The sequence below is a fragment of the Oncorhynchus tshawytscha genome, linkage group LG16, assembly GCF_018296145.1.
Source record: "Oncorhynchus tshawytscha isolate Ot180627B linkage group LG16, Otsh_v2.0, whole genome shotgun sequence".
Lineage (NCBI taxonomy): Eukaryota > Metazoa > Chordata > Actinopteri > Salmoniformes > Salmonidae > Oncorhynchus > Oncorhynchus tshawytscha.
In genome coordinates, this window is record NC_056444.1 from 844,457 (window position 1) to 870,662 (window position 26,206).

Below are 26,206 nucleotides of genomic sequence, written 5' to 3' on the forward strand. Positions count from 1 at the left end.
TTGAGTTGGAGGCGTGCGTGGCCACGCAGTCGTGGGTGAACAGGGAGTACAGGAGAGGGCTCAGAACGCACCCTTGTGGGGCCCCAGTGTTGAGGATCAGCAGGGTGGAGATGTTGTTGCCTACCCTCACCACCTGGGGGCGGCCCGTCAGGAAGTCCAGTACCCAGTTGTACAGGGCGGGGTCGAGACCCAGGGTTTCGAGCTTGATGACGAGCTTGGAGGGTACTATGGTGTTGAATGCCGAGCTGTAGTCGATGAACAGCATTCTCACATAGGTATTCCTCTTGTCCAGATGGGTTAGGGCAGTGTGCAGTGTGGTTGAGATTGCATCGTCTGTGGACCTATTTGGGCGGTAAGCAAATTGGAGTGGGTCAAGGGTGTCAGGTAGGATGGAGGTGAGGTCTAAGCAATGATGCAGGCTAGGCCCCTGGTCTAAAGCAGTGATGCAGGCTAGGGGCCTGGTCTAAAGTAATGCAGGTTAGGGGCCTGGTCTAAAGTCATGCAGGCTAGGGGCCTGGTCTAAAGTAGTGATGAAGGCTAGGGGCCTGGTCTAAAGTAGTGATGCAGGCTAGGGGCTTGGTCTAAAGCAGTGATGCAGGCTAGGGGCTTGGTCTAAAGCAATGATGCAGGCTAGGGGCCTGGTCTAATGTAATGATGCAGGCTAGGGGCCTGGTCTAAAGTAATGCAGGCTAGTGGCCTGGTCTAAAGTAATGCAGGCTAATCTAAAGCAGGCTAGTGGCCTGGTCTAAAGTAATGCAGGCTAGTGGCCTGGTCTAAAGTAATGCAGGCTAGTGGCCTGGTCTAAAGTCATGCAGGCTAGGGGCCTGGTCTAAAGTCATGCAGGCTAGGGGCCTGGTCTAAAGTAATGACTCTAGGGGCCTGGTCTAAAGTAATGCAGGCTAGGGGCCTGGTCTAAAGTAATGATGCAGGCTAGGGGCCTGGTCTAAAGCAGTGATGCAGGCTAGGGGCCTGGTCTAAAGTAATGCAGGCTAGGGACCTGGTCTAAAGCAGTAATGCAGGCTAGGTGCCTGGTCTAAAGTAATGCAGGCTAGGTGCCTGGTCTAAAGTAATGCAGGCTAGGGGCCTGGTCTAAAGTAATGCAGGCTAGGGACCTGGTCTAAAGCAGTAATGCAGGCTAGGGACCTGGTCTAAAGCAGTAATGCAGGCTAGGGACCTGGTCTAAAGCAGTAATGCAGGCTAGGGACCTGGTCTAAAGTAATGCAGGCTAGGGGCCTGGTCTAAAGTAATGCAGGCTAGGGGCCTGGTCTAAAGTAATGCAGGCTAGGGACCTGGTCTAAAGCAGTAATGCAGGCTAGGGACCTGGTCTAAAGCAGTAATGCAGGCTAGGGACCTGGTCTAAAGCAGTAATGCAGGCTAGGGACCTGGTCTAAAGCAGTAATGCAGGTTAGGGGCCTGGTCTAAAGTAATGTAGGCTAGGGGCCTGGTCTAATAATGCAGGCTAGGGGCCTGGTCTAAAGTAATGCAGGCTAGGGGCCTGGTCTAAAGCAGTGATGCAGGCTAGGGGCCTGGTCTAAAGCAGTGATGCAGGCTAGGGGCCTGGTCTAAAGCAGTGATGCAGGCTAGGGGCTTGGTCTAAAGCAATGATGCAGGCTAGGGGCTTGGTCTAAAGCAATGATGCAGGCTAGGGGCCTGGTCTAAAGTAATGATGCAGGCTAGGGTCCTGGTCTAAAGTAATGCAGGCTAGTGGCCTGGTCTAAAGTAATGCAGGCTAGTGGCCTGGTCTAAAGTAATGCAGGCTAGTGGCCTGGTCTAAAGTCATGCAGGCTAGGGGCCTGGTCTAAAGTAATGCAGGCTCTAGGGGCCTGGTCTAAAGTAATGCAGGCTAGGGGCCTGGTCTAAAGTAATGATGCAGGCTAGGGGCCTGGTCTAAAGTAATGATGCAGGCTAGGGGCCTGGTCTAAAGCAGTGATGCAGGCTAGGGCTAGGTGGCCTGGTCTAAAGTAATGCAGGCTAGGGACCTGGTCTAAAGCAGTAATGCAGGCTAGGTGCCTGGTCTAAAGTAATGCAGGCTAGGTGCCTGGTCTAAAGTAATGCAGGCTAGGGGCCTGGTCTAAAGTAATGCAGGCTAGGGACCTGGTCTAAAGCAGTAATGCAGGCTAGGGACCTGGTCTAAAGCAAAGCAGTAATGCAGGCTAGGGACCTGGTCTAAAGCAGTAATGCAGGCTAGGGACCTGGTCTAAAGCAGTAATGCAGGCTAGGGGCCTGGTCTAAAGTAATGCAGGCTAGGGGCCTGGTCTAAAGTAATGCAGGCTAGGGGCCTGGTCTAAAGTAATAATGCAGGCTAGGGGCCTGGTCTAAAGTAATAATGCAGGCTAGGGGTCTGGTCTAAAGTAATGCAGGCTAGGGACCTGGTCTAAAGCAGTAATGCAGGCTAGGTGCCTGGTCTAAAGTAATGATTCTAGGGGCCTGGTCTAAAGTAATGCAGGCTAGGGGCCTGGTCTAAAGTAATGCAGGCTAGGGGCCTGCCTGGTCTAAAGTAATGATGCAGGCTAGGGGCCTGGTCTAAAGTAATGATGCAGGCTAGGGGCCTGGTCTAAAGTAATGCTGCAGGCTAGGGGCCTGGTCTAAAGTAATGATGCAGGCTAGGGGCCTGGTCTAAGGCTAGTAATGATGCAGGCTAGGGGCCTGGTCTGAAGTAATGATGCAGGCTAGGGTCCTGGTCTAAAGTAATGATGCAGGCTAGGGGCCTGGTCTAAAGCAGTAATGCAGGCTAGGTGCCTGGTCTAAAGTAATGTGGTCTAGGCTAGGGGCCTGGGTCTAAAGTAATGCAGGCTAGGGCCTGGTCTAAAGCAGTAATGCAGGCTAGGGACCTGGTCTAAAGCAGTAATGCAGGCTAGGGACCTGGTCTAAAGCAGTAATGCAGGTTAGGGGCCTGGTCTAGAGTAGTGATGCTAGGGGCCTGGTCTAAAGTAATGCAGGCTAGGGGCCTGGTCTAAACTAGTGATGCTAGGGGCCTGGTCTAAAGTCATGCAGGCTAGGGGCCTGGTCTAAAGTCATGCAGGCTAGGGGCCTGGTCTAGAGTAGTGATGCTAGGGGCCTGGTCTAAAGTAATGCAGGCTAGGGGCCTGGTCTAAAGTAATGCAGGCTAGGGACCTGGTCTAAAGTCATGCAGGCTAGGGGCCTGGTCTAAAGTCATGCAGGCTAGGGGCCTGGTCTAAAGTCATGCAGGCTAGGGGCCTGGTCTAAAGTAATGCAGGCTAGGGTCCTGGTCTAAAGTAATGATGCAGGCTAGGGGCCTGGTCTAAAGCAGTAATGCAGGCTAGGTGCCTGGTCTAAAGTAATGTAGGCTAGGGGCCTGGTCTAAAGTAATGCCGGCTAGGGGCCTGGTCTAAAGCAGTAATGCAGGCTAGGGACCTGGTCTAAAGCAGTAATGCAGGCTAGGGACCTGGTCTAAAGCAGTAATGCAGGTTAGGGGCCTGGTCTAGAGTAGTGATGCTAGGGGCCTGGTCTAAAGTCATGCAGGCTAGGGGCCTGGTCTAAAGTCATGCAGGCTAGGGGCCTGGTCTAGAGTAGTGATGCTAGGGGCCTGGTCTAAAGTCATGCAGGCTAGGGGCCTGGTCTAAAGTAATGCAGGCTAGGTACCTGGTCTAAAGTAATGCAGGCTAGGGGCCTGGTCTAAAGTCATGCAGGCTAGGGGCCTGGTCTAAAGTCATGCAGGCTAGGGGCCTGGTCTAAAGTCATGCAGGCTAGGGGCCTGGTCTAAAGTCATGCAGGCTAGGGGCCTGGTCTAAAGTCATGCAGGCTAGGGGCCTGGTCTAAAGTCATGCAGGCTAGGGGCCTGGTCTAAAGTAATGCAGGCTAGGGGCCTGGTCTAAAGTCATGCAGGCTAGGGGCCTGGTCTAAAGTAGGGCAGCATAAAGGGAATCAGGTTATTTTTCAGTCATTGACACAGACACAGGCTGGTTCCAGTAAGAGCAGGCTCACTTTATTGAACCAGAGATGTTTTCCATTTAATCAGTCCTGAAACTGGAAGTCTCTCTTCTCTTCCCACACAAGACTGACAACCTGAACACAATTCTCTTTTTATACCAGGCTGAGAAGATCTCTTCCCCCCCTCACGCACTCTCTCTCTCTCCCCCCTCTCTCCAACTGAGCAGATTCCAGTACGCAGGTGAATATTTACCAGAACAGGGACAAATCATTACTCTGCCACCCTGTTTATAATTGTTCAGTACAATGATTATATAACATTTATTTTGAAGTTTAATTTCAGTGGTTGCAGTTGTGTGTTAGGACATCGTGAGGACTGACTGCTTCCTGAAATACAGTTGCAGTAAAATCGTCCCTATGGATGGAGAAATGTAAAAACGTCTGTGGGCGTTTCATAGGACAGACATACTGAGTAAGTTTAACTTCATTCCTCGGCAGTGTCCTTCTTGCTGGTCTCCTGTCCCTCAAAGATGGGGTACTTGCTCTCCACCTCGGCCCATGTCATGACACCGTTTGCCAGATCACGGATGATTCCTGGCAACTCACTAACCTGGAGAGGAAACAGAAAACAGGCAACCCGGTTCATCAACCTTTCCGTTAATCACTTCTAGTACAGAGCAGTACGTTGACGCGTATGAAGTAAAGATGTCGTACCTCGGCCCTGATCTGCCTCATGGAGTCGCGGTCCCTCAGAGTGGCGGTGTGGGGCGTCTTGTTCACCGTGTCAAAGTCGATGGTGATGCCGAACGCCACTCCGATCTCGTCTGTTCTGGCGTAGCGCCGCCCAATGGATCCTGACGAGTCGTCCACCTTGTGGGACACGCCCTGTTTGGTCATCGCTTCAGCTGCAGGGAGGGAGGAGAAAGGGTGGGGGAGGGAGACAGAACATGTTAGTTAAATAACTTATGTAGCATCTGACACTGAACACAATATGACACTAAACACAATATGACACTAAACACAATATGACACTAAACACAATATGACACTAAACACAATATGACACTAAACACAATATGACACTAAACACAATATGACACTAAACACAATATGACACTAAACACAATGACACTAAACACAATGACACTAAACACAATGACACTAAACACAATATGACACTAAACACAATATGACACTAAACACAATATGACACTAAACACAATGACACTAAACACAATATGACACTAAACACAATGACACTAAACACAATGACACTAAACACAATGACACTAAACACAATATGACACTAAACACAATGACACTAAACACAATATGACACTAAACACAATATGACACTAAACACAATATGACACTAAACACAATGACACTAAACACAATATGACACTAAACACAATGACACTGAACACAATATGACACTAAACACAATATGACACTAAACACAATATGACACTAAACACAATATGACACTAAACACAATATGACACTAAACACAATATGACACTAAACACAACTAAACACAATATGACACTAAACTGTTCTACGTTTGTTCTCAAATAATCATGGACTTGTTTTAACCAGAAATAGAGCGTGGAAGGAGTACTTACAGAGTTCCTTAACAAAAGGCATGAATTCCTGGTTTTGGCTCAAAGGAAGGACGGAGCATTTATATGGAGCTACAGTGGTAGGGAAGCTGAAGAACTGGAGACAGAGACATTTCAAACCCATTATTACACTGTAAAACCCTTTAAGAACTACGTTCTAACAGCCCAGTCAGTGCATGTACAGTAGTTGTAACATCTGATGCCTCCCTACCGTTCTCTGTTCATCTCCCGCTCTGACTTGGAATGTGTGCTCGAAGATTGAGTACATGATTCTACCGATGCCAAAGGAGGGTTCGATGACATTAGGGACCACCTCTTCCACTGTATTGAAGCAGAAACACATTCTGAATCAGTTTAACAAAGTACAGTTGTCTGTTGTCTTCCTGCATGGCTTCCATTCAGTAGAAAGAGGATGTCATTCAACAACCTCCTCTAGAAGACATCTAGGTTGTCTCACCATGCAGGGTCTTCTGAAACCGCTTCACACTGACCATGTCCTTGGTGAGTTTAAAAGTCTTTCCCTCCGTCTCTATGGTGAACTCCCTGGGGGAAGGTTACCATTAGGTTTAGCATCGTCAATGAGACTGGAATATTGCGTACCATTACGGAGACTAAAGTATTCAATCTATTGATTCTGTCACATATGACCTATGACCTTCACAACTCACCCGCTGCTGTTGAGCAGCATCTCCTGTTCAGTGATGAAACACTCGTCACAGACAGCTAGGTACTCCATCACTAGTTTGGCGTCCTTCTTATAGGCTTTACCGATGGCTCCCTTATTGGGCTCAAACTGGACGATATCGACTACTTTGGGTTCTTTAAGAGGCTTCTCGGCCACTAGAGGGACCTTGGTAGCCCGGGCGTGGCACAGCAGGTCGAAACAGGAGCGGTCCGCACAGCCCACTATCTCGATCCAGCCCTGCAGGAAACAGAAGGAACAGAGACAGGGGTATTATGGGGCGGCAGGGTAGCCTAGTGGTTAGAGCGTTGGACTAGTAACCGAAAGGTTGCAAGTTCAAATCCCCGAGCTGACAAGGTACAAATCTGTCGTTCTGCCCCTGAACAGGCAGTTAACCCACTGTTCCTAGGCCGTCATTGAAAATAAGAATTTGTTCTTAACTGACTTGCCTAGTAAAATAAAGGTAAAAAATAATAATTTTAAAAAATCAATCAACACAAGATAAGAACTTCAAATTGTAGACACAGCTAGCAGTGGAGGGTGGGACCGACATAGGATGTTTTGGTCTGCATCCCAGCAGTCACTGGCATAGTGGGTTGAGGTTAGGGGTCATGGAGGACCTACGTAGGATGTTTTGGTCTCTGTGTTCCTGCAGTCACAGGCATAGTGGGTTAAGGTTAGGGGTTATGGAGGACCTACATAGGATGTTTTGGTCTCTGTGTTCCTGCAGTCACAGGCATAGTGGGTTAAGGTTAGGGGTTATGGAGGACCTACATAGGATGTTTTGGTCTCTGTGTTCCTGCAGTCACAGGCATAGTGGGTTAAGGTTAGGGGTTATGGAGGACCTACATAGGATGTTTTGGTCTTTGCATCCCTGCAGTCACAGGCATAGTGGGTTAAGGTTAGGGGTTATGGAGGACCTACATAGGATGTTTTGGTCTCTGTGTTCCTGCAGTCACAGGCATAGTGGGTTAAGGTTAGGGGTCATGGATGACCTACGTAGGATGTTTTGGTCTTTGCATCCCTGCAGTCACAGGCATAGTGGGTTAAGGTTAGGGGTCATGGAGGACCTACATAGGATGTTTTGGTCTCTGCGTCCCAGCAGTCACAGGCATAGTGGGTTAGGGGTTATGGAGGACCTACATAGGATGTTTTGGTCTCTGTGTTCCTGCAGTCACAGGCATAGTGGGTTAAGGGTTATGGAGGACCTACATAGGATGTTTGGTCTCTGTGTTCCTGCAGTCACAGGCATAGTGGGTTAAGGCTAGGGGTCATGGAGGACCTACATAGGATGTTTTGGTCTTTGCATCCCTGCAGTCACAGGCATAGTGGGTTAAGGTTAGGGGTCATGGAGGACCTACGTAGGATGTTTTGGTCTTTGCATCCCTGCAGTCACAGGCATAGTGGGTTAAGGTTAGGGGTCATGGAGGACCTACATCCCTGCAGTCACAGGCATAGTGGGTTAAGGTTAGGTGTCATGGAGGACCTACATAGGATGTTTTGGTCTGCATCCCAGCAGTCACTGGCATAGTGGGTTAAGGTTAGGGGTCATGGAGGACATACATAGGATGTTTTGGTCTCTGCGTCCCAGCAGTCACAGGCATAGTGGGTTAAGGTTAGGGGTCATGAGGACATACATAGGATGTTTTGGTCTCTGCGTCCCAGCAGTCACAGGCGTAGTGGGCCATCTCGTTGTCCATGTGCTGACGGAAGCGAAGCTTGTCTTTGGCCACACCCACTTTAGTGAGGTAGAGGTAGATTCTCCCGATGAAATATCCCAGGACGGAGTTATTGATCACCCCCTGAGAGAGACAAAGTTATCAATATGACTCTGGTATTGGTTACGTCCTTACTGAAGCTACTGCTATAGCATCCTACCTGCTCCACAGCATCCCCCAGCCTCATGATGTGAGCAGACTGGCCACTGGTCTGGGCCTTGGAGGAGTACAGGATGATCTCCAGGTCAGCCACGTTAGGGAACTTGGGGTGGAACTTCTCAGTCGGGTCCACAAAGTGCTCAATCTCAGCCATGGTGAACTCTCTGGAAGCACCAGCACAACCATTACTATCTCAACAGACCCTCTAACACCACCACAACAGACTGACAGGTAGAAACTAACACCACAACAACAGACTGACAGGTAGAAACTAACACCACAGACTGACAGGTAGAAACTAACACCACAGACTGACAGGTAGAAACTAACACCACAGACTGACAGGTAGAAACTAACACCACAGACTGACAGGTAGAAACTAACATAGCTTCATCTCCAGACTAGAACTCACCTGACACGGATGAGTCCTGAGCGAGGTGAGATCTCGTTCCTGAAGGAGTTGCCGATCTGAGCAGCAGCGAAGGGAAGCTTTCCCTGGTTGAATTCCAACAGACGCTTGAAGTTGAGGAAGATTCCCTGAGCCGTTTCAGGCCTCAAGTAGCTGCAGAACACAGTCAGACACACTCAGTAAAACACTGGTACTGGTCCACAACTAATGAGGTAATTGGAACTCTGTTCAAAGGCAAAACTACCAATGGCAGCATTGGTAACCCTACAGTACATCCCACCCAGTACAACCAACATCTGGGTACAGAGTGAGTAATTACTTCATTACCCTGTCATGTTTCCCCCTGGTCCGATAGACGTCTGGAACATCAGGTTGAAGAGATGAGGGGCTGAAACGTCATTTCCTGTGGTGGGGGACTTGACACTGTATTTCACAAAGAGGTCAGTCAACTCCTGTTGAGTGTAGTTGTCCATCTGGAGACCCATGAAAACAATGTCAGTCACTTGATGACATAAACAATAACTTTGAGCTCCATTTATGCAGTCGGGGATTGCTGAAGGTATAGTCTATATCTATTCTAGTATATCTGCTGCATGTCTCTAAACCACTACCAACCTGAGTGACCACTTCCTCCATCTCGGCCTTATTCTCTGCAGGACACTTCTTATCAGACATCAGCTTCTGGAGGTGAGCTGAACAGAGAAATACAGGGGCACAGTCATATCTACTGGGACAGTTTGTTGTTTCAGACAAAGACTAGTTGTATTAGTCGTATGTACAGCATACACATGGGTATACACCGTCCAACCAAATGCTTACTGCAGGTAAGCAACAATAAGACAAAATAAAATACAAGAATAGCAACAAAGTGAATGGCTCAGTAGAATAGAATAAATGTTTTAGTATAATACAGGAAGACACAATGTATAGTCCAATATTTACACATTTTGGGGAAGGGGGGACAGTGTAGAAACTGAACAGTATAATAACAGTCTGGTAGCAGCAGTTGTGATGTGTGACAGAGTACCGACAGGCCTCAGCCAACTGATGCTGAGGGACAACAGAGTACCGACAGGCCTCAGCCAACTGATGCTGAGGGACAACAGAGTACCGACAGGCCTCAGCCAACTGATGCTGAGGGACAACAGAGTACCGACAGGCCTCAGCCAACTGATGCTGAGGGACAACAGAGTACCGACAGGCCTCAGCCAACTGATGCTGAGGGACAACAGAGTACCGACAGGCCTCAGCCAACTGATGCTGAGGGACAACAGAGTACCGACAGGCCTCAGCCAACTGATGCTGAGGGACAACAGAGTACCGACAGGCCTCAGCCAACTGATGCACAGGGACAACAGAGTACCGACAGGCCTCAGCCAACTGATGCACAGGGACAACAGAGTACCGACAGGCCTCAGCCAACTGATGCTGAGGGACAACAGAGTACCGACAGGCCTCAACCAACTGATGCTGAGGGACAACAGAGTACCGACAGGCCTCAGCCAACTGATGCTGAGGGACAACAGAGTACCGACAGGCCTCAGCCAACTGATGCACAGGGACAACAGAGTACCGACAGGCCTCAGCCAACTGATGCTGAGGGACAACAGAGTACCGACAGGCCTCAGCCAACTGATGCTGAGGGACAACAGAGTACCGACAGGCCTCAGCCAACTGATGCTGAGGGACAACAGAGTACCGACAGGCCTCAGCCAACTGATGCACAGGGACAACAGAGTACCGACAGGCCTCAGCCAACTGATGCACAGGGACAACAGAGTACCGACAGGCCTCAGCCAACTGATGCACAGGGACAACAGAGTACCGACAGGCCTCAGCCAACTGATGCTGAGGGACAACAGAGTACCGACAGGCCTCAACCAACTGATGCTGAGGGACAACAGAGTACCGACAGGCCTCAGCCAACTGATGCTGAGGGACAACAGAGTACCGACAGGCCTCAGCCAACTGATGCACAGGGACAACAGAGTACCGACAGGCCTCAGCCAACTGATGCACAGGGACAACAGAGTACCGACAGGCCTCAGCCAACTGATGCTGAGGGACAACAGAGTACCGACAGGCCTCAACCAACTGATGCTGAGGGACAACAGAGTACCGACAGGCCTCAGCCAACTGATGCTGAGGGACAACAGAGTACCGACAGGCCTCAGCCAACTGATGCACAGGGACAACAGAGTACCGACAGGCCTCAGCCAACTGATGCTGAGGGACAACAGAGTACCGACAGGCCTCAGCCAACTGATGCTGAGGACAACAGAGTACCGACAGGCCTCAGCCAACTGATGCTGAGGGACAACAGAGTACCGACAGGCCTCAGCCAACTGATGCACAGGGACAACAGGGTACCGACAGGCCTCAGCCAACTGATGCACAGGGACAACAGAGTACCGACAGGCCTCAGCCAACTGATGCTGAGGGACAACAGAGTACCGACAGGCCTCAGCCAACTGATGCTGAGGGACAACAGAGTACCGACAGGCCTCAGCCAACTGATGCTGAGGGACAACAGAGTACCGACAGGCCTCAGCCAACTGATGCTGAGGGACAACAGAGTACTGAAGAAAGGTTTGACTTCTGGAATGTCAGGGCTCAATTCTATTATATTGATGTCGAGGTTGGGAAATACCAGTGAATAAGGCATTTCTCTTTTTCAAACCACTTCAAGAGTATAGACTAACCTTTGAGGAGGTGGTCTGCCCTGAAACACTCTCCGTTCTTCACGTCTTTCACCATGTAGTCCGCAAACTTGTCCACGTGTCCAGACGTCCTGTAGACAGAACAGCACATTATACCCAAATATTCAGATTGGAACAGAGCAGTAAGCTGTACTAAATCTCTTAAGAACCACCAGGCACCCCGTCTGACTGTAGGAACTCCAGTCTGACTGTAGGAACCCCCTGTCTGTCTGAACCCCCTGTCTGTCTGTCTGTCTGTCTGAACCCCCTGTCTGTTTGTCTGAACCCCTGTCTGTTTGTCTGAACCCCTGTCTGTCTGCCTGTCTATATCCCCTGTCTGTCTGTCTGAACCCCTGTCTGTCTGTCTGAACCCCTGAACCCCTGTCTGTCTGAACCCCTGAACCCCCTGTCTGTCTGAATCCCTGAACCCCTGTCTGTCTGAACCCCTGAACCCCTGTCTGTCTGAACCCCCTGTCTGTCTGAACCCCTGTCTGTCTGAACCCCCTGTCTGTCTGTCTGTCTGTCTGTCTGAACCCCGTCTGTCTGTCTGTCTGTCTGTCTGAACCCCGTCTGTCTGTCTGAACCCCGTCTGTCTGTCTGTCTGTCTGAACCCCGTCTGTCTGTCTGTCTGTCTGAACCCCGTCTGTCTGTCTGTCTGTCTGAACCCCGTCTGTCTGTCTGTCTGTCTGAACCCCGTCTGTCTGTCTGTCTGTCTGAACCCCGTCTGTCTGTCTGTCTGTCTGAACCCCGTCTGTCTGTCTGTCTGTCTGAACCCCGTCTGTCTGTCTGTCTGTCTGAACCCCGTCTGTCTGTCTGTCTGTCTGAACCCCGTCTGTCTGTCTGTCTGTCTGAACCCCGTCTGTCTGTCTGTCTGTCTGAACCCCGTCTGTCTGTCTGTCTGTCTGAACCCCGTCTGTCTGTCTGTCTGAACCCCCTGTCTGTCTGTCTGTCTGAACCCCCTGTCTGTCTATCTGAACCCCTGTCTGTCTATCTGAACCCCCTGTCTGTCTATCTGAACCCCTGTCTGTCTATCTGAACCCCTGTCTGTCTATCTGAACCCCTGTCTGTCTGTCTGAACCCCCTGTCTGTCTGTCTGAACCCCTGTCTGTCTGTCTGTCTGTCTGAACCCCCTGTCTGTCTGTCTGTCTGAACCCCCTGTCTGTCTGCCTGTCTGAACCCCCTGTCTGTCTGCCTGTCTGAACCCCTGTCTGTCTGTCTGTCTGTACCCCTGTCTGTCTGTCTGTCTGTCTGTACCCCCTGTCTGTCTGTCTGTCTGTCTGTACCCCCTGTCTGTCTGTCCCGTCTGTCTGTCTGTCTGTCTGTCCCGTCTGTCTGTCTGTCTGTCTGTCTCGCTGTACCCCCCATCTGTCTGTCTGTACCCCCCGTCTGTCTGTCTGTACCCCCGTCTGTTTGTCTGTACCCCCCGTCTGTCTGTCTGTACCCCCTGTCTGTCTGTCTGTACCCCCGTCTGTCTGTCTGTACCCCTGTCTGTCTGTCTGTCTGTCTGTACCCCTGTCTGTCTGTACCCCTGTCTGTCTGTCTGTCTGTACCCCCTGTCTGTCTGTACCCCCTGTCTGTCTGTCTGTACCCCGTCTGTCTGTCTGTACCCCTGTCTGTCTGTCTGTACCCCTGTCTGTCTGTCTGTACCCCCTGTCTGTCTGTCTGTACCCCCTGTCTGTCTGTCTGTACCCCTGTCTGTCTGTCTGTACCCCTGTCTGTCTGTACCCCCTGTCTGTCTGTACCCCCTGTCTGTCTGTCTGTACCCCCTGTCTGTACCCCCTGTCTGTCTGTCTGTACCCCGTCTGTCTGTCTGTACCCCCGTCTGTCTGTCTGTACCCCCGTCTGTCTGTCTGTACCCCGTCTGTCTGTCTGTCTGTCCCGTCTGTCTGTACGTCCCGTCTGTCTGTACCCCCCCGTCTGTCTGTCTGTACCCCCGTCTGTCTGTCTGTCTGTACCCCTGTCTGTCTGTCTGTCTGTCTGTCCCCCTGTCTGTCTATCTGTACCCCCTGTCTGTCTGTCTGTCTGAACCCCCTGTCTGTCTGTCTGTCTGAACCCCTGTCTGTCTGTCTGTCTGTACCCCTGTCTGTCTGTCTGAACCCCTGTCTGTCTGTCTGTCTGTACCCCTGTCTGTCTGTCTGTCTGTCTGTACCCCTGTCTGTCTGTCTGTCTGTCTGTACCCCCTGTCTGTCTGTCTGTCTGTCTGTCTGTCTGTCTGAACCCCTGTCTGTCTGTCTGTCTGAACCCCTGTCTGTCTGTCTGTCTGAACCCCCTGTCTGTCTGTCTGAACCCCTGTCTGTCTGTCTGTCTGAACCCCTGTCTGTCTGTCTGTCTGTCTGAACCCCCTGTCTGTCTGTCTGTCTGTCTGAACCCCTGTCTGTCTGTCTGTCTGTCTGCACCCCTGTCTGTACCCCCTGTCTGTCTGTCTGTACCCCGTCTGTCTGTCTGTCCCCCTGTCTGTCTGTCTGTACCCCGTCTGTCTGTCTGTCCCCCTGTCTGTCTGTCCCCCTGTCTGTCTGTCTATCTGTACCCCTGTCTGTCTGTCTGTCTGTCTGTCTGTACCCCTGTCTGTCTGTCTGTCTGTCTGAACCCCTGTCTGTCTGTCTGAACCCCCTGTCTGTCTGTCTGTCTGTCTGAACCCCTGTCTGTCTGTCTGTCTGTCTGTCTGAACCCCTGTCTGTCTGTCTGTCTGTCTGTCTGAACCCCTGTCTGTCTGTCTGTCTGTCTGTCTGAACCCCTGTCTGTCTGTCTGTCTGTCTGAACCCCTGTCTGTCTGTCTGTCTGTCTGAACCCCGTCTGTCTGTCTGTCTGTCTGAACCCCGTCTGTCTGTCTGTCTGTCTGAACCCCGTCTGTCTGTCTGTCTGTCTGAACCCCGTCTGTCTGTCTGTCTGTCTGAACCCCGTCTGTCTGTCTGTCTGTCTGAACCCCGTCTGTCTGTCTGTCTGTCTGAACCCCGTCTGTCTGTCTGTCTGTCTGAACCCCGTCTGTCTGTCTGTCTGTCTGAACCCCGTCTGTCTGTCTGTCTGAACCCCGTCTGTCTATCTGGAACCCCTGTCTGTCTATCTGAACCCCTGTCTGTCTGTCTGAACCCCTGTCTGTCTGTCTGAACCCCTGTCTGTCTGTCTGTCTGTCTGAACCCCCAATCTGTCTGTCTGTCTGAACCCCTGTCTGTCTGTCTGAACCCCCTGTCTGTCTGTCTGTACCCCCCGATCTGTCTGTCTGTCTGTACCCCCCGTCTGTCTGTCTGTCTGTACCCCCGTCTGTCTGTCTGTCTGTACCCCTGTCTGTCTGTACCCCCGTCTGTCTGTCTGTACCCCCCAAATGTCTGTCTGTACCCCCCGTCTGTCTGTCTGTACCCCCTGTCTGTCTGTCTGTCTGTACCCCCTTATCTGTCTGTCTGTCTGTACCCCCCGTCTGTCTGTCTGTCTGTACCCCCCTCAACTGTCTGTCTGTCTGTACCCCCGTCTGTCTGTCTGTCTGTACCCCCGTCTGTCTGTCTGTACCCCCCGTCTGTCTGTCTGTACCCCTGTCCTGTCTGTCTGTACCCCCCGTCTGTCTGTCTGTACCCCCGTCTGTCTGTCTGTACCCCCGTCTGTCTGTCTGTACCCCCCGTCTGTCTGTCTGTACCCCCCGTCTGTCTGTCTGTACCCCCCTGTCTGTCTCTGTCTGTCTGTACCCCTTGTCTGTCTGTCTGTACCCCCTGTCTGTCTGTCTGTACCCCTGTCTGTCTGTTGACGAGACCCCCTGTCTAAACTGTCTGTCTGTACCCCCTGTCTGTCTGTACCCCTGTCTGTCTGTCTGTACCCCGTCTGTCTGTCTGTACCCCTGTCTGTCTGTCTGTACCCCCTGTCTGTCTGTCTGTACCCCCTGTCTGTCTGTCTGTACCCCTGTCTGTCTGTCTGTCTGTGCCCCCTGTCTGTCTGTCTGTACCCCCTGTCTGTCTGTCTGTCTGTACCCCCTGTCTGTCTGTACCCCCACTGTCTGTCTGTACCCCCCCGTCTGTCTGTCTGTACCCCCTGTCTGTCTGTCTGTCTGTCCCTGTCTGTACCCCCTGTCTGTCTGTCTGTACCCCGTCTGTCTGTCTGTACCCCCTGTCTGTCTGTCTGTCTGTCTGTACCCCGTCTGTCTGTCTGTACCCCCTCTGTCTGTCTGTCTGTCCTGTCTGTCTATTTTGCATTATTCATCTGTCTGTACCCCCCTATCTGTCTGTCTGTACCCCCGTCTGTCTGTCTGTCTCTGTCTGTACTGTACCCCTGTCTGTCTGTCTGTCTGTCTGTCCCCCTGTCTGTCTATCTGTTTACCCTGTCTGTCTGTCTGTCTGAACCCCTGTCTGTCTGTCTGTCTGAACCCCCTGTCTGTCTGTCTGTCTGTACCCCCTGTCTGTCTGTCTGTCTGTACCCCCTGTCTGTCTGTCTGTCTGTACCCCTGTCTGTCTGTCTGTCTGTCTGTACCCCTGTCTGTCTGTGTCTGTCTGTCCCCTGTCTGTCTGTCTGTCTGTCTGTCTGTCTGTCTGTCTGAACCCCCTGTCTGTCTGTCTGTCCGTGAACCCCCCTGTCTGTCTGTCTGTCTGTCTGTCTGAACCCCCTGTCTGTCTGTCTGTCTGTCTGAACCCCCTGTCTGTCTGTCTGTCTGTCTGAACCCCTGTCTGTCTGTCTGTCTGTCTGAACCCCTGTCTGTCTGTCTGTCTGTCTGTCTGTCTGTCTGTCTGTCTGTCCCCCTGTCTGTCTGTCTGTCTGCACCCCCTGTCTGTACCCCCTGTCTGTCTGTCTGTACCCCGTCTGTCTGTCTGTACCCCCTGTCTGTCTGTCTGTACCCCGTCTGTCTGTCTGTCCCCCCTGTCTGTCTGTCCCCCTGTCTGTCTGTCTGTCTGTCTGTCTATCTGTCTGTCTGTCTGTCTGTCTGTACCCCCTGTCTGTCTGTACCCCCTGTCTGTCTGTCTGTCTGTACCCCCCTGTCTGTCTGTCTGTACCCCTGTCTGTCTGTCTGTCTGTCTGTCTGTACCCCTGTCTGTCTGTCTGTACCCCTGTCTGTCTGTCTGTACCCCTGTCTGTCTGTCTGTACCCCTGTCTGTCTGTCTGTACCCCCTGTCTGTCTGTCTGTACCCCCTGTCTGTCTGTCTGTACCCCACCCTGTCTGTCTGTCTGTCTGTACCCCACTGTCTGTCTGTCTGTCTGTACCCCCTGTCTGTCTGTCTGTACCCCCTGTCTGTCTGTCTGTCTGTCTGTCTGTCTGTACCCCTGTCTGTCTGTCTGTACCCCCCCTGTCTGTCTGTCTGTCTGTAACCCCCGTCTGTCTGTCTGTCTGTGACCCCCTGTCTGTCTGTCTGTCTGTCCCCTGTCTGTCTGTCTGTCTGTACCCCTGTCTGTCTGTCTGTCCCCCCGTCTGTCTGTCTGTCCCCCCCTGTCTGTCTATCTGTCTGTCTGTCTGTCTGTCTGAACCCCTGTCTGTCTGTCTGTCTGTCTGACCCCCTGTCTGTCTGTCTGTCTGAACCCCTGTCTGTCTGTCTGTCTGTACCTGTCTGTCTGTCTGTCTGGAACCCCTGTCTGTCTGTCTGTCTGTCTGTCTGTCTGTCTGAACCCCCCTGTCTGTCTGTCTGTCTGTAACCCCTGTCTGTCTGTCTGTCTGTCTGAACCCCCTGTCTGTCTGTCTGTCTGAACCCCTGTCTGTCTGTCTGTCCCCTGTCTGTCTGTCTGTCTGTCTGTCCCCTGTCTGTCTGTCTGTCTGTCTGAACCCCTGTCTGTCTGTCTGTCTGTCTGTCTGTCTGTCTGACCCCCTGTCTGTCTCTGTCTGTCTGTCCCCCTGTCTGTCTGTCTGTCTGTCTGTCTGTCTGAACCCCTGTCTGTCTGTCTGTCCCCCCTGTCTGTCTGTCTGAACCCCTGTCTGTCTGTCTGTCTGTCTGTCTGTCTGTCTGTCTGTCTGTACCCCTGTCTGTCTGTCTGTCTGTCTGTCTAGGAACCCCTCTGTCTGTCTGTCTGTCTGTCTGTCTGAACCCCGTGTCTGTCTGTCTGTCTGTCTGAACCCCTGTCTGTCTGTCTGTCTGTCTGTCTAACCCCTGTCTGTCTGTCTGTCTGTCTGTCTGTGTCTGTCTGTCTGTCCCCTGTCTGTCTGTCTGTCTGTCTGTCTGTCTGTCTGAACCCCCTGTCTGTCTGTCTGTCTGTCTGTCTGTCTGAACCCCCTGTCTGTCTGTCTGTCTGTCTGTCTGTCTGAACCCCTGTCTGTCTGTCTGTCTGAACCCCTGTCTGTCTGTCTGTCTGTCTGTCTGAACCCCTGTCTGTCTGTCTGTCTGTCTGTCTGTCTGAACCCCCTGTCTGTCTGTCTGTCTGTCTGAACCCCCTGTCTGTCTGTCTGTCTGTCTCTGAACCCCCTGTCTGTCTGTGTCTGAACCCCTGTCTGTCTGTCTGTCTGTCTGAACCCCTGTCTGTCTGTCTGTCTGTCTGTCTGAACCCCTGTCTGTCTGTCTGTCTGTCTGAACCCCTGTCTGTCTGTCTGTCTGTCTGTCTGTCCCCTGTCTGTCTGTCTGTCTGTCTGTCTGTCTGAACCCCTGTCTGTCTGTCTGTCTGTCTGAACCCCCTGTCTGTCTGTCTGTCTGTCTGAACCCCTGTCTGTCTGTCTGTCTGTCTGAACCCCCTGTCTGTCTGTCTGTCTGTCTGAACCCCCTGTCTGTCTGTCTGTCTGTCTGAACCCTGTCTGTCTGTCTGTCTGTCTGAACCCCCTCTGTCTGTCTGTCTGAACCCCGTCTGTCTGTCTGTCTGTCTGTCTGAACCCCTGTCTGTCTGTCTGTCTGAACCCCTGTCTGTCTGTCTGTCTGTCTGAACCCCTGTCTGTCTGTCTGTCTGTCTGTCTGAACCCCCTGTCTGTCTGTCTGTCTGTCTGAACCCCTGTCTGTCTGTCTGTCTGTCTGTCTGAACCCCCTGTCTGTCAATTGTAGCTGGGGCTTTTAACAAAGCAAATCTGAGGACTGCTGCCCGAAATTCTATCAACATATTGACTGCGCGACTAAGATTCTCGACCATTGCTATTCAAACTTCCGTAACGCTTACAAGGCCCTCCCCCGCCTTCCTTTCAGAAAATCGGCGGCAGGGTAGCCTAGTGGTTAGAGCGTTGGACTAGTAACCGGAAGGTTGCAAGTTCAAACCCCCGAGCTGACAAGGTACAAATCTGTCGTTCTGCCCCTGAACAGGCAGTTAACCCACTGTTCCTAGGCCATCATTGAAAATAAGAATTTGTTCCAAAGTTCTTATCTGTGTATTTAATATCGTTGCGGTTTTGACATTCTGCTTTTTGATACTACTCTGACGAAGCTTTGCTGTGTCTATGCTGGAAGTGGCACGCTTTTATTCCCTCACTAGCCTATCTGACTTGCCTGGTAAAATAAATAAAAAATAAAAATCTGACCATGAATCCATCTTGCGCCTCCCGTCCTATAGACAGAAACTCAAACTGTAAGTGCCTGTGCTTCGTACTATTCAACGCTGGTCTGACCAATCAGAATCCACTCCAATCAGAATCAGGATTGTTTTGATCATGTGGACTGGGATTTGTTTGGGTGTGTCATATCTTTGCACACTGAGGAGAACACACTGCCCTATCCTATCTGGACAAGAGGAATATCTATGTAAGAATGCTGTTTATTGACTACAGCTCAGCATTTAACACCATAGTACCCTCCAAGTCTCAACCCCGCCCTGTGCAACTGGGTCCTGGAATTCCTGACGGGCAGTCCCCAGGTGGTGAAGGTAGGAAACAACATCTCCACTTTGCTGATCCTCAACACTGGGGTCCCACAAGGGTGCGCGCTCAGCCCCCTCCTGTAGTCCCTGTTCACCCATGACTGCATGGCCATGCACGCCTCCAACTCAACCATCAAGTTTGCAGACGACACAACAGTAGTGGGCTTGATTACCAACGATGACGAGACGGCCTACAGGGAAGAGGTGAGGGCCCTGGTAGTGTGGTGCCAGGAAAACAACCTCTCACTCAACATCAACAGAAACAAAGGAGATGATTGTGGACTTCTGAAAACAGCAGAGGACCTAAGGCTGGGCGATAAATCAATCATTAGAGGTAATTACTTCCCTCAATCCCGATATAAAAACGTCTAGATTCATTTTCGATAATATCGATAATAATTAGGTACAACAGTCCATTTCACCTCTGTGATGCAGCAGGAAGGTAGAGAAGTGACAATATGCACATGGAGAGCCCCACTAAAAACCACCTGGAGTGATGGAGTAGCCACTATTAACCACTACATGAGTGATGGAGTAGCCACTATTAACCACTACATGAGTGATGGAGTAGCCACTATTAACCACTAAATGAGTGATGGAGTAGCCACTATTAACCACTAAATGAGTGATGGAGTAGCCACTATTAACCACTAAATGAGTGATGGAGTAGCCACTATTAACCACGAAATGAGTGATGGAGTAGCCTCTATTAACCACTAAATGAGTGATGGTAGCCTCTATTAACCACTAAATGAGTGATGGAGTAGCCACTATTAACCATGAGTGATGGAGTAGCCACTATTAACCACTAAATGAGTGATGGAGTAGCCACTATTAACCACTAAATGAGTGATGGAGTAGCCACTATTAACCACTACATGAGTGATGGAGTAGCCACTATTAACCACTAAATGAGTGATGGAGTAGCCACTATTAACCACTAAATGAGTGATGGAGTAGCCACTATTAACCACTAAATGAGTGATGGAGTAGCCACTATTAACCACTAAATGAGTGATGGAGTAGCCACTATTAACCACTAAATGAGTGATGGAGTAGCCACTATTAACCACTACATGAGTGATGGAGTAGCCACTATTAACCACTACATGAGTGATGGAGTAGCCACTATTAACCACTACATGAGTGATGGAGTAGCCACTATTAACCACTAAATGAGTGATGGAGTAGCCACTATTAACCACTAAATGAGTGATGGAGTAGCCTCTATTAAACACTAAATGAGTGATGGAGTAGCCACTATTAACCACTAAATGAGTGATGGAGTAGCCACTATTAACCACTAACTGAGTGATGGAGTAGCCACTATTAACCACTAACTGAGTGATGGAGTAGCCACTATTAACCACTAAATGAGTGATGGAGTAGCCACTATTAACCACTAAATGAGTGATGGAGTAGCCACTATTAACCACTAAATGAGTGATGGAGTAGCCACTATTAACCACTAAATGAGTGATGGAGTAGCCACTATTAACCACTAAATGAGTGATGGAGTAGCCACTATTAACCACTACATGAGTGATGGAGTAGCCACTATTAACCACTACATGAGTGATGGAGTAGCCACTATTAACCACTAAATGAGTGATGGAGTAGCCACTATTAACCACTAAATGAGTGATGGAGTAGCCACTATTAACCACTAAATGAGTGATGGAGTAGCCACTATTAACCACTAAATGAGTGATGGAGTAGCCACTATTAACCACTAAATGAGTGATGGAGTAGCCACTATTAACCACTAAATGAGTGATGGAGTAGCCACTATTAACCACTAAATGAGTGATGGAGTAGCCACTATTAACCACTAAATGAGTGATGGAGTAGCCACTATTAACCACTAAATGAGTGATGCAAAAACAGTGGCAGTGATAGCCATGGAGAAGGAGCAGCTTCCAACGAAGAAATCATTGTTAAAAAGGGTGACACTGTTTCAATCAATTGGAAGCCGTTTGGCTTTTTGAAGTCTGACAAAGAGCAGAGCAATGTTCGGTGCAAATTGTGCCGTAGACAGGTGGCTACCAAGTCTAGTAATACGACAAACCTTTTTCAACATCTGAAGCAAAATCACTCTTTGGAACATGCAGGAAGTTTGAGTTTGCTCCACGGTATTGATCAACGCCCCTCAAGCACCAGCCAATCTGGGGATGTTTGAGTATGCTCCACGGTATTGATCAACGCCCCTCAAGCACCAGCCAATCTGGGGATGTTTGAGTATGCTCCACGGTATTGATCAACGCCCCTCAAGCACCAGCCAATCTGGGGATGTTTGAGTATGCTCCACGGTATTGATCAACGCCCCTCAAGCACCAGCCGATCTAGGGATGTTTGCCCGAAGCAGTCAACACTGACAGCGTTTATGCCCTACAAGCAAACATCGAAAAGACAAAGACATCACAAATGCTATTATGCATTGCATTGCTAAGGACATGCTACCAATTAGCACTGTCGAAAAGGAAGATTTCAAGTGGCTTATCAATTTAATTGACCCCAGGTATGTGCACCATGGCCTCAACATGGAACATTTTTCCTTAAAATTATACTTTATGTGTAGCTCACATAATTCAAAAAAATGTAACTTTATTTAACAACTTCTTATTTACCAATGACGGCCTATCGGGGAACAGTGGGTTAACTGCCTTGTTCTACCCCTGAACGACAGATTCTTACCTTGTCAGCTCGGGGACTCGATCTCGCAACCTTTCAGTTACTGGACCACGGTTTGATCAGGCATTCTAGAGTTTGACGCAGATAGGCACCTTTTAAACATTATTTGATTAAAATCGTGATAATTATCGTTATCGAATAAAGTAATATATAGATATCGAGATAATATATTTGCCATATCGCCCAGCCCTAGGTGCACCCCCCTACCTACATCAATGGGACCGTAGTGGAGAAGGTGCACTGCCGCAAGACTCTCCAGAGGGTGTTGTGGTCTGCACAGCGTATCACAGGGGGGCAAACTACCTGCCCTCCATGACACTCACAGCAAAGATCATCAAGGACATCAACCACCCGAGTCACTGCCTGTTCACTGAAACCCAGCTTCTATCTCAAGGCCATCAGACTGTTAAACAGCCATCACTAGCACATTTAGAGGCTGCTGCCTATAGGCATAGACTAGAAATCACTAGCCACTTTCAGGAATGGAACACTAGTCACTTTAATGTTACATATTTTGCATTATTCATCTCATATGTAGATACTGTATTCTATATTCTTCGTCACTTAAATATGTTTACATATATTGCATTACTCATCTCATGTGTATATACTGTATTCTATACTATTCTACGGTATCTTAGTCACTTAATAATGTTTACATATCTACATTACTCATCTAATGTGTATATACTGTATTCTATACGGTATCTTAGTCCGTTCCGCTGACATAGCTCGTCCATATGTATGTAGTTGTGTAATATGTTGTGTATATGCGTAATATGTTGTGTATATGCGTAATATGTTGTGTAATTTGTTAGATATTACTGCACTGTCGGAGCTAGAAGTACAAGCATTTCACTACACCGGCAATAACATCTGCTAACCACGTGTTTGTGAACAATACAATTAGATTTGTCTGTCTGTAGGAACCCCCCGTCTGTCTGTCTCTAGGAACAACCAGGCACCCCCCGTCTGTCTGTCTGTCTCTAGGAACAACCAGGCACCCCTGTCTGTCTCTAGGCACCCCTATCTGTCTGTCTCTAGGAACAACCAGGCACCCCTGTCTGTCTGTCTCTAGGAACAACCAGGCACCCCTGTCTGTCTCTAGGCACCCCCTGTCTGTCTGTCTCTAGGAACAACCAGGCACCCCTGTCTGTCTGTCTGTCTCTAGGAACAACCAGGCACCCCCTGTCTGTCTCTAGGCACCCCCTCTGTCTGTCTGTCTCTAGGAACAACCAGGCACCCCTGTCTGTCTGTCTCTAGGAACAACCAGGCACCCCTGTCTGTCTCTAGGCACCCCTGTCTGTCTGTCTCTAGGAACAACCAGGCACCCCCTGTCTGTCTGTCTCTAGGAACAACCAGGCACCCCCTGTCTGTCTCTAGGCACCCCCTGTCTGTCTGTCTCTAGGAACAACCAGGCACCCCCTGTCTGTCTCTAGGCACCCCCTGTCTGTCTGTCTCTAGGAACAACCAGGCACCCCCTGTCTGTCTCTAGGCACCCCTGTCTGTCTGTCTGTCTGTAGGAACCCCCTGTCTGTCTGTCTCTAGGAACAACCAGGCACCCCTGTCTGTCTCTAGGCACCCCTGTCTGTCTGTCTCTAGGCACCCCCTGTCTGTCTGTGTAGGAACAACCAGGCACCCCTGTCTGTCTCTAGGCACCCCTGTCTGTCTGTCTGTAGGAACCCCCCTGTCTGTCTGTCTCTAGGAACAACCAGGCACCCCTGTCTGTCTGTCTCTAGGCACCCCCTGTCTGTCTGTCTGTCTCTAGGAACCCCCTGTCTGTCTGTCTCTAGGAACCCCTGTCTGTCTGTCTGTCTGTCTCTAGGAACCCCTGTCTGTCTGTAGGAACCCCCTGTCTGTCTGTCTCTAGGAACCCCCTGTCTGTCTGTCTGTCTGTCTGTCTCTAGGAACCCCTGTCTGTCTGTCTGTCTGTCTGTCTGTCTGTCTGTCTCTAGGAACCCCTGTCTGTCTGTCTGTGTCTAGGAACCCCTGTCTGTCTGTCTGTCTGTCTGTCTGTCTGTCTGTGTCTAGGAACCCCTGTCTGTCTGTCTGTCTGTCTCTAGGAACCCCTGTCTGTCTGTCTGTCTGTCTGTCTGTCTGTCTGTCTGTCTGTCTCTAGGAACCCCCGTCTGTCTGTCTGTCTGTGTCTAGGAACCCCCGTCTGTCTGTCTGTCTGTCTGTCTCTAGGAACCCCCGTCTGTCTGTCTGTCTGTCTGTCTCTAGGAACCCCCCGTCTGTCTGTCTGTCTGTCTGTCTCTAGGAACCCCCCTGTCTGTCTGTCTGTCTGTCTGTCTCTAGGAACCCCCGTCTGTCTGTCTGTCTGTCTCTAGGAACCCCCGTCTGTCTGTCTGTCTGTCTCTAGGAACCCCCGTCTGTCTGTCTGTCTGTCTCTAGGAACCCCCGTCTGTCTGTCTGTCTGTCTCTAGGAACCCCCGTCTGTCTGTCTGTCTGTCTCTAGGAACCCCCCGTCTGTCTGTCTGTCTGTCTCTAGGAACCCCCGTCTGTCTGTCTGTCTGTCTCTAGGAACCCCCGTCTGTCTGTCTGTCTGTCTCTAGGAACCCCCCGTCTGTCTGTCTGTCTGTCTCTAGGAACCCCCCGTCTGTCTGTCTGTCTGTCTCTAGGAACCCCCCGTCTGTCTGTCTGTCTGTCTCTAGGAACCCCCGTCTGTCTGTCTGTCTGTCTCTAGGAACCCCCGTCTGTCTGTCTGTCTGTCTCTAGGAACCCCCGTCTGTCTGTCTGTCTGTCTCTAGGAACCCCCCGTCTGTCTGTCTGTCTGTCTGTCTCTAGGAACCCCCCGTCTGTCTGTCTGTCTGTCTCTAGGAACCCCCCGTCTGTCTGTCTGTCTGTCTCTAGGAACCCCCCTGTCTGTCTGTCTCTAGGAACCCCCGTGTGTCTGTCTGTCTGTCTCTAGGAACCCCCGTCTGTCTGTCTCTAGGAACCCCCGTCTGTCTGTCTGTCTGTCTCTAGGAACCCCCGTCTGTCTGTCTGTCTGTCTCTAGGAATCCCCCCGTCTGTCTGTCTGTCTGTCTCTAGGAACCCCCCGTCTGTCTGTCTGTCTGTCTCTAGGAACCCCCGTCTGTCTGTCTGTCTGTCTCTAGGAACCCCCCGTCTGTCTGTCTGTCTGTCTCTAGGAACCCCCCGTCTGTCTGTCTGTCTGTCTCTAGGAACCCCCGTCTGTCTGTCTGTCTGTCTCTAGGAACCCCCGTCTGTCTGTCTGTCTGTCTCTAGGAACCCCCCGTCTGTCTGTCTGTCTGTCTCTAGGAACCCCCGTCTGTCTGTCTGTCTGTCTCTAGGAACCCCCGTCTGTCTGTCTGTCTGTCTCTAGGAACCCCCGTCTGTCTGTCTGTCTGTCTCTAGGAACCCCCGTCTGTCTGTCTGTCTGTCTCTAGGAACCCCCCGTCTGTCTGTCTGTCTGTCTCTAGGAACCCCCCGTCTGTCTGTCTGTCTGTCTCTAGGAACCCCCCGTCTGTCTGTCTGTCTGTCTGTCTCTAGGAACCCCCCTGTCTGTCTGTCTGTCTGTCTGTCTCTAGGAACCCCCGTCTGTCTGTCTGTCTGTCTGTCTCTAGGAACCCCCGTCTGTCTGTCTGTCTGTCTCTAGGAACCCCCGTCTGTCTGTCTGTCTGTCTCTAGGAACCCCCCGTCTGTCTGTCTGTCTGTCTCTAGGAACCCCCCGTCTGTCTGTCTGTCTGTCTCTAGGAACCCCCTGTCTGTCTGTCTGTCTGTCTCTAGGAACCCCCGTCTGTCTGTCTGTCTGTCTCTAGGAACCCCCGTCTGTCTGTCTGTCTCTAGGAACCCCCCGTCTGTCTGTCTCTAGGAACCCCCCTGTCTGTCTGTCTGTCTGTCTCTAGGAACCCCGTCTGTCTGTCTGTCTGTCTGTCTCTAGGAACCCCCGTCTGTCTGTCTGTCTGTCTGTCTCTAGGAACCCCCGTCTGTCTGTCTGTCTGTCTGTCTCTAGGAACCCCCCCTGTCTGTCTGTCTGTCTGTCTGTCTCTAGGAACCCCCCCCTGTCTGTCTGTCTGTCTGTCTGTCTCTAGGAACCCCCCGTCTGTCTGTCTGTCTGTCTGTCTCTAGGAACCCCCCGTCTGTCTGTCTGTCTGTCTGTCTCTAGGAACCCCCCGTCTGTCTGTCTGTCTGTCTGTCTCTAGGAACCCCCGTCTGTCTGTCTGTCTGTCTGTCTCTAGGAACCCCCCGTCTGTCTGTCTGTCTGTCTGTCTGTCTCTAGGAACCCCCCGTCTGTCTGTCTGTCTGTCTCTAGGAACCCCCGTCTGTCTGTCTGTCTGTCTCTAGGAACCCCCGTCTGTCTGTCTGTCTGTCTGTCTCTAGGAACCCCCGTCTGTCTGTCTGTCTGTCTGTCTCTAGGAACCCCGTCTGTCTGTCTGTCTGTCTGTCTGTCTCTAGGAACCCCCGTCTGTCTGTCTGTCTGTCTGTCTCTAGGAACCCCCGTCTGTCTGTCTGTCTGTCTGTCTCTAGGAACCCCCGTCTGTCTGTCTGTCTGTCTGTCTCTAGGAACCCCCGTCTGTCTGTCTGTCTGTCTGTCTCTAGGAACCCCCGTCTGTCTGTCTGTCTGTCTGTCTCTAGGAACCCCCGTCTGTCTGTCTGTCTGTCTG

At 50.9% G+C, this 26,206-nt stretch overlaps 1 protein-coding gene across 1 annotated transcript in view; it reads right to left on the reverse strand.

The window, feature by feature from the left end:
* Window positions 1–3,924: 3,924 nt before the first annotated feature.
* The window catches only part of gars1 (glycyl-tRNA synthetase 1), a 33,387-nt gene continuing 11,105 nt past the window's right edge, over window positions 3,925–26,206 (reverse strand). Inside the window, exons 5-16 of the mRNA XM_024427505.2 lie at window positions 11,184–11,272; window positions 9,097–9,173; window positions 8,809–8,954; window positions 8,485–8,634; window positions 8,074–8,236; window positions 7,833–7,997; window positions 6,182–6,435; window positions 5,971–6,056; window positions 5,725–5,834; window positions 5,517–5,610; window positions 4,606–4,796; window positions 3,925–4,501 (exon numbers count right to left, since the gene is read on the reverse strand). Of these exons, the coding sequence (XP_024283273.1) occupies window positions 4,376–4,501; window positions 4,606–4,796; window positions 5,517–5,610; window positions 5,725–5,834; window positions 5,971–6,056; window positions 6,182–6,435; window positions 7,833–7,997; window positions 8,074–8,236; window positions 8,485–8,634; window positions 8,809–8,954; window positions 9,097–9,173; window positions 11,184–11,272 (1,651 nt within the window). The 3' untranslated portion in view covers window positions 3,925–4,375. The remainder of the gene's footprint in view (window positions 4,502–4,605; window positions 4,797–5,516; window positions 5,611–5,724; window positions 5,835–5,970; window positions 6,057–6,181; window positions 6,436–7,832; window positions 7,998–8,073; window positions 8,237–8,484; window positions 8,635–8,808; window positions 8,955–9,096; window positions 9,174–11,183; window positions 11,273–26,206) is intronic.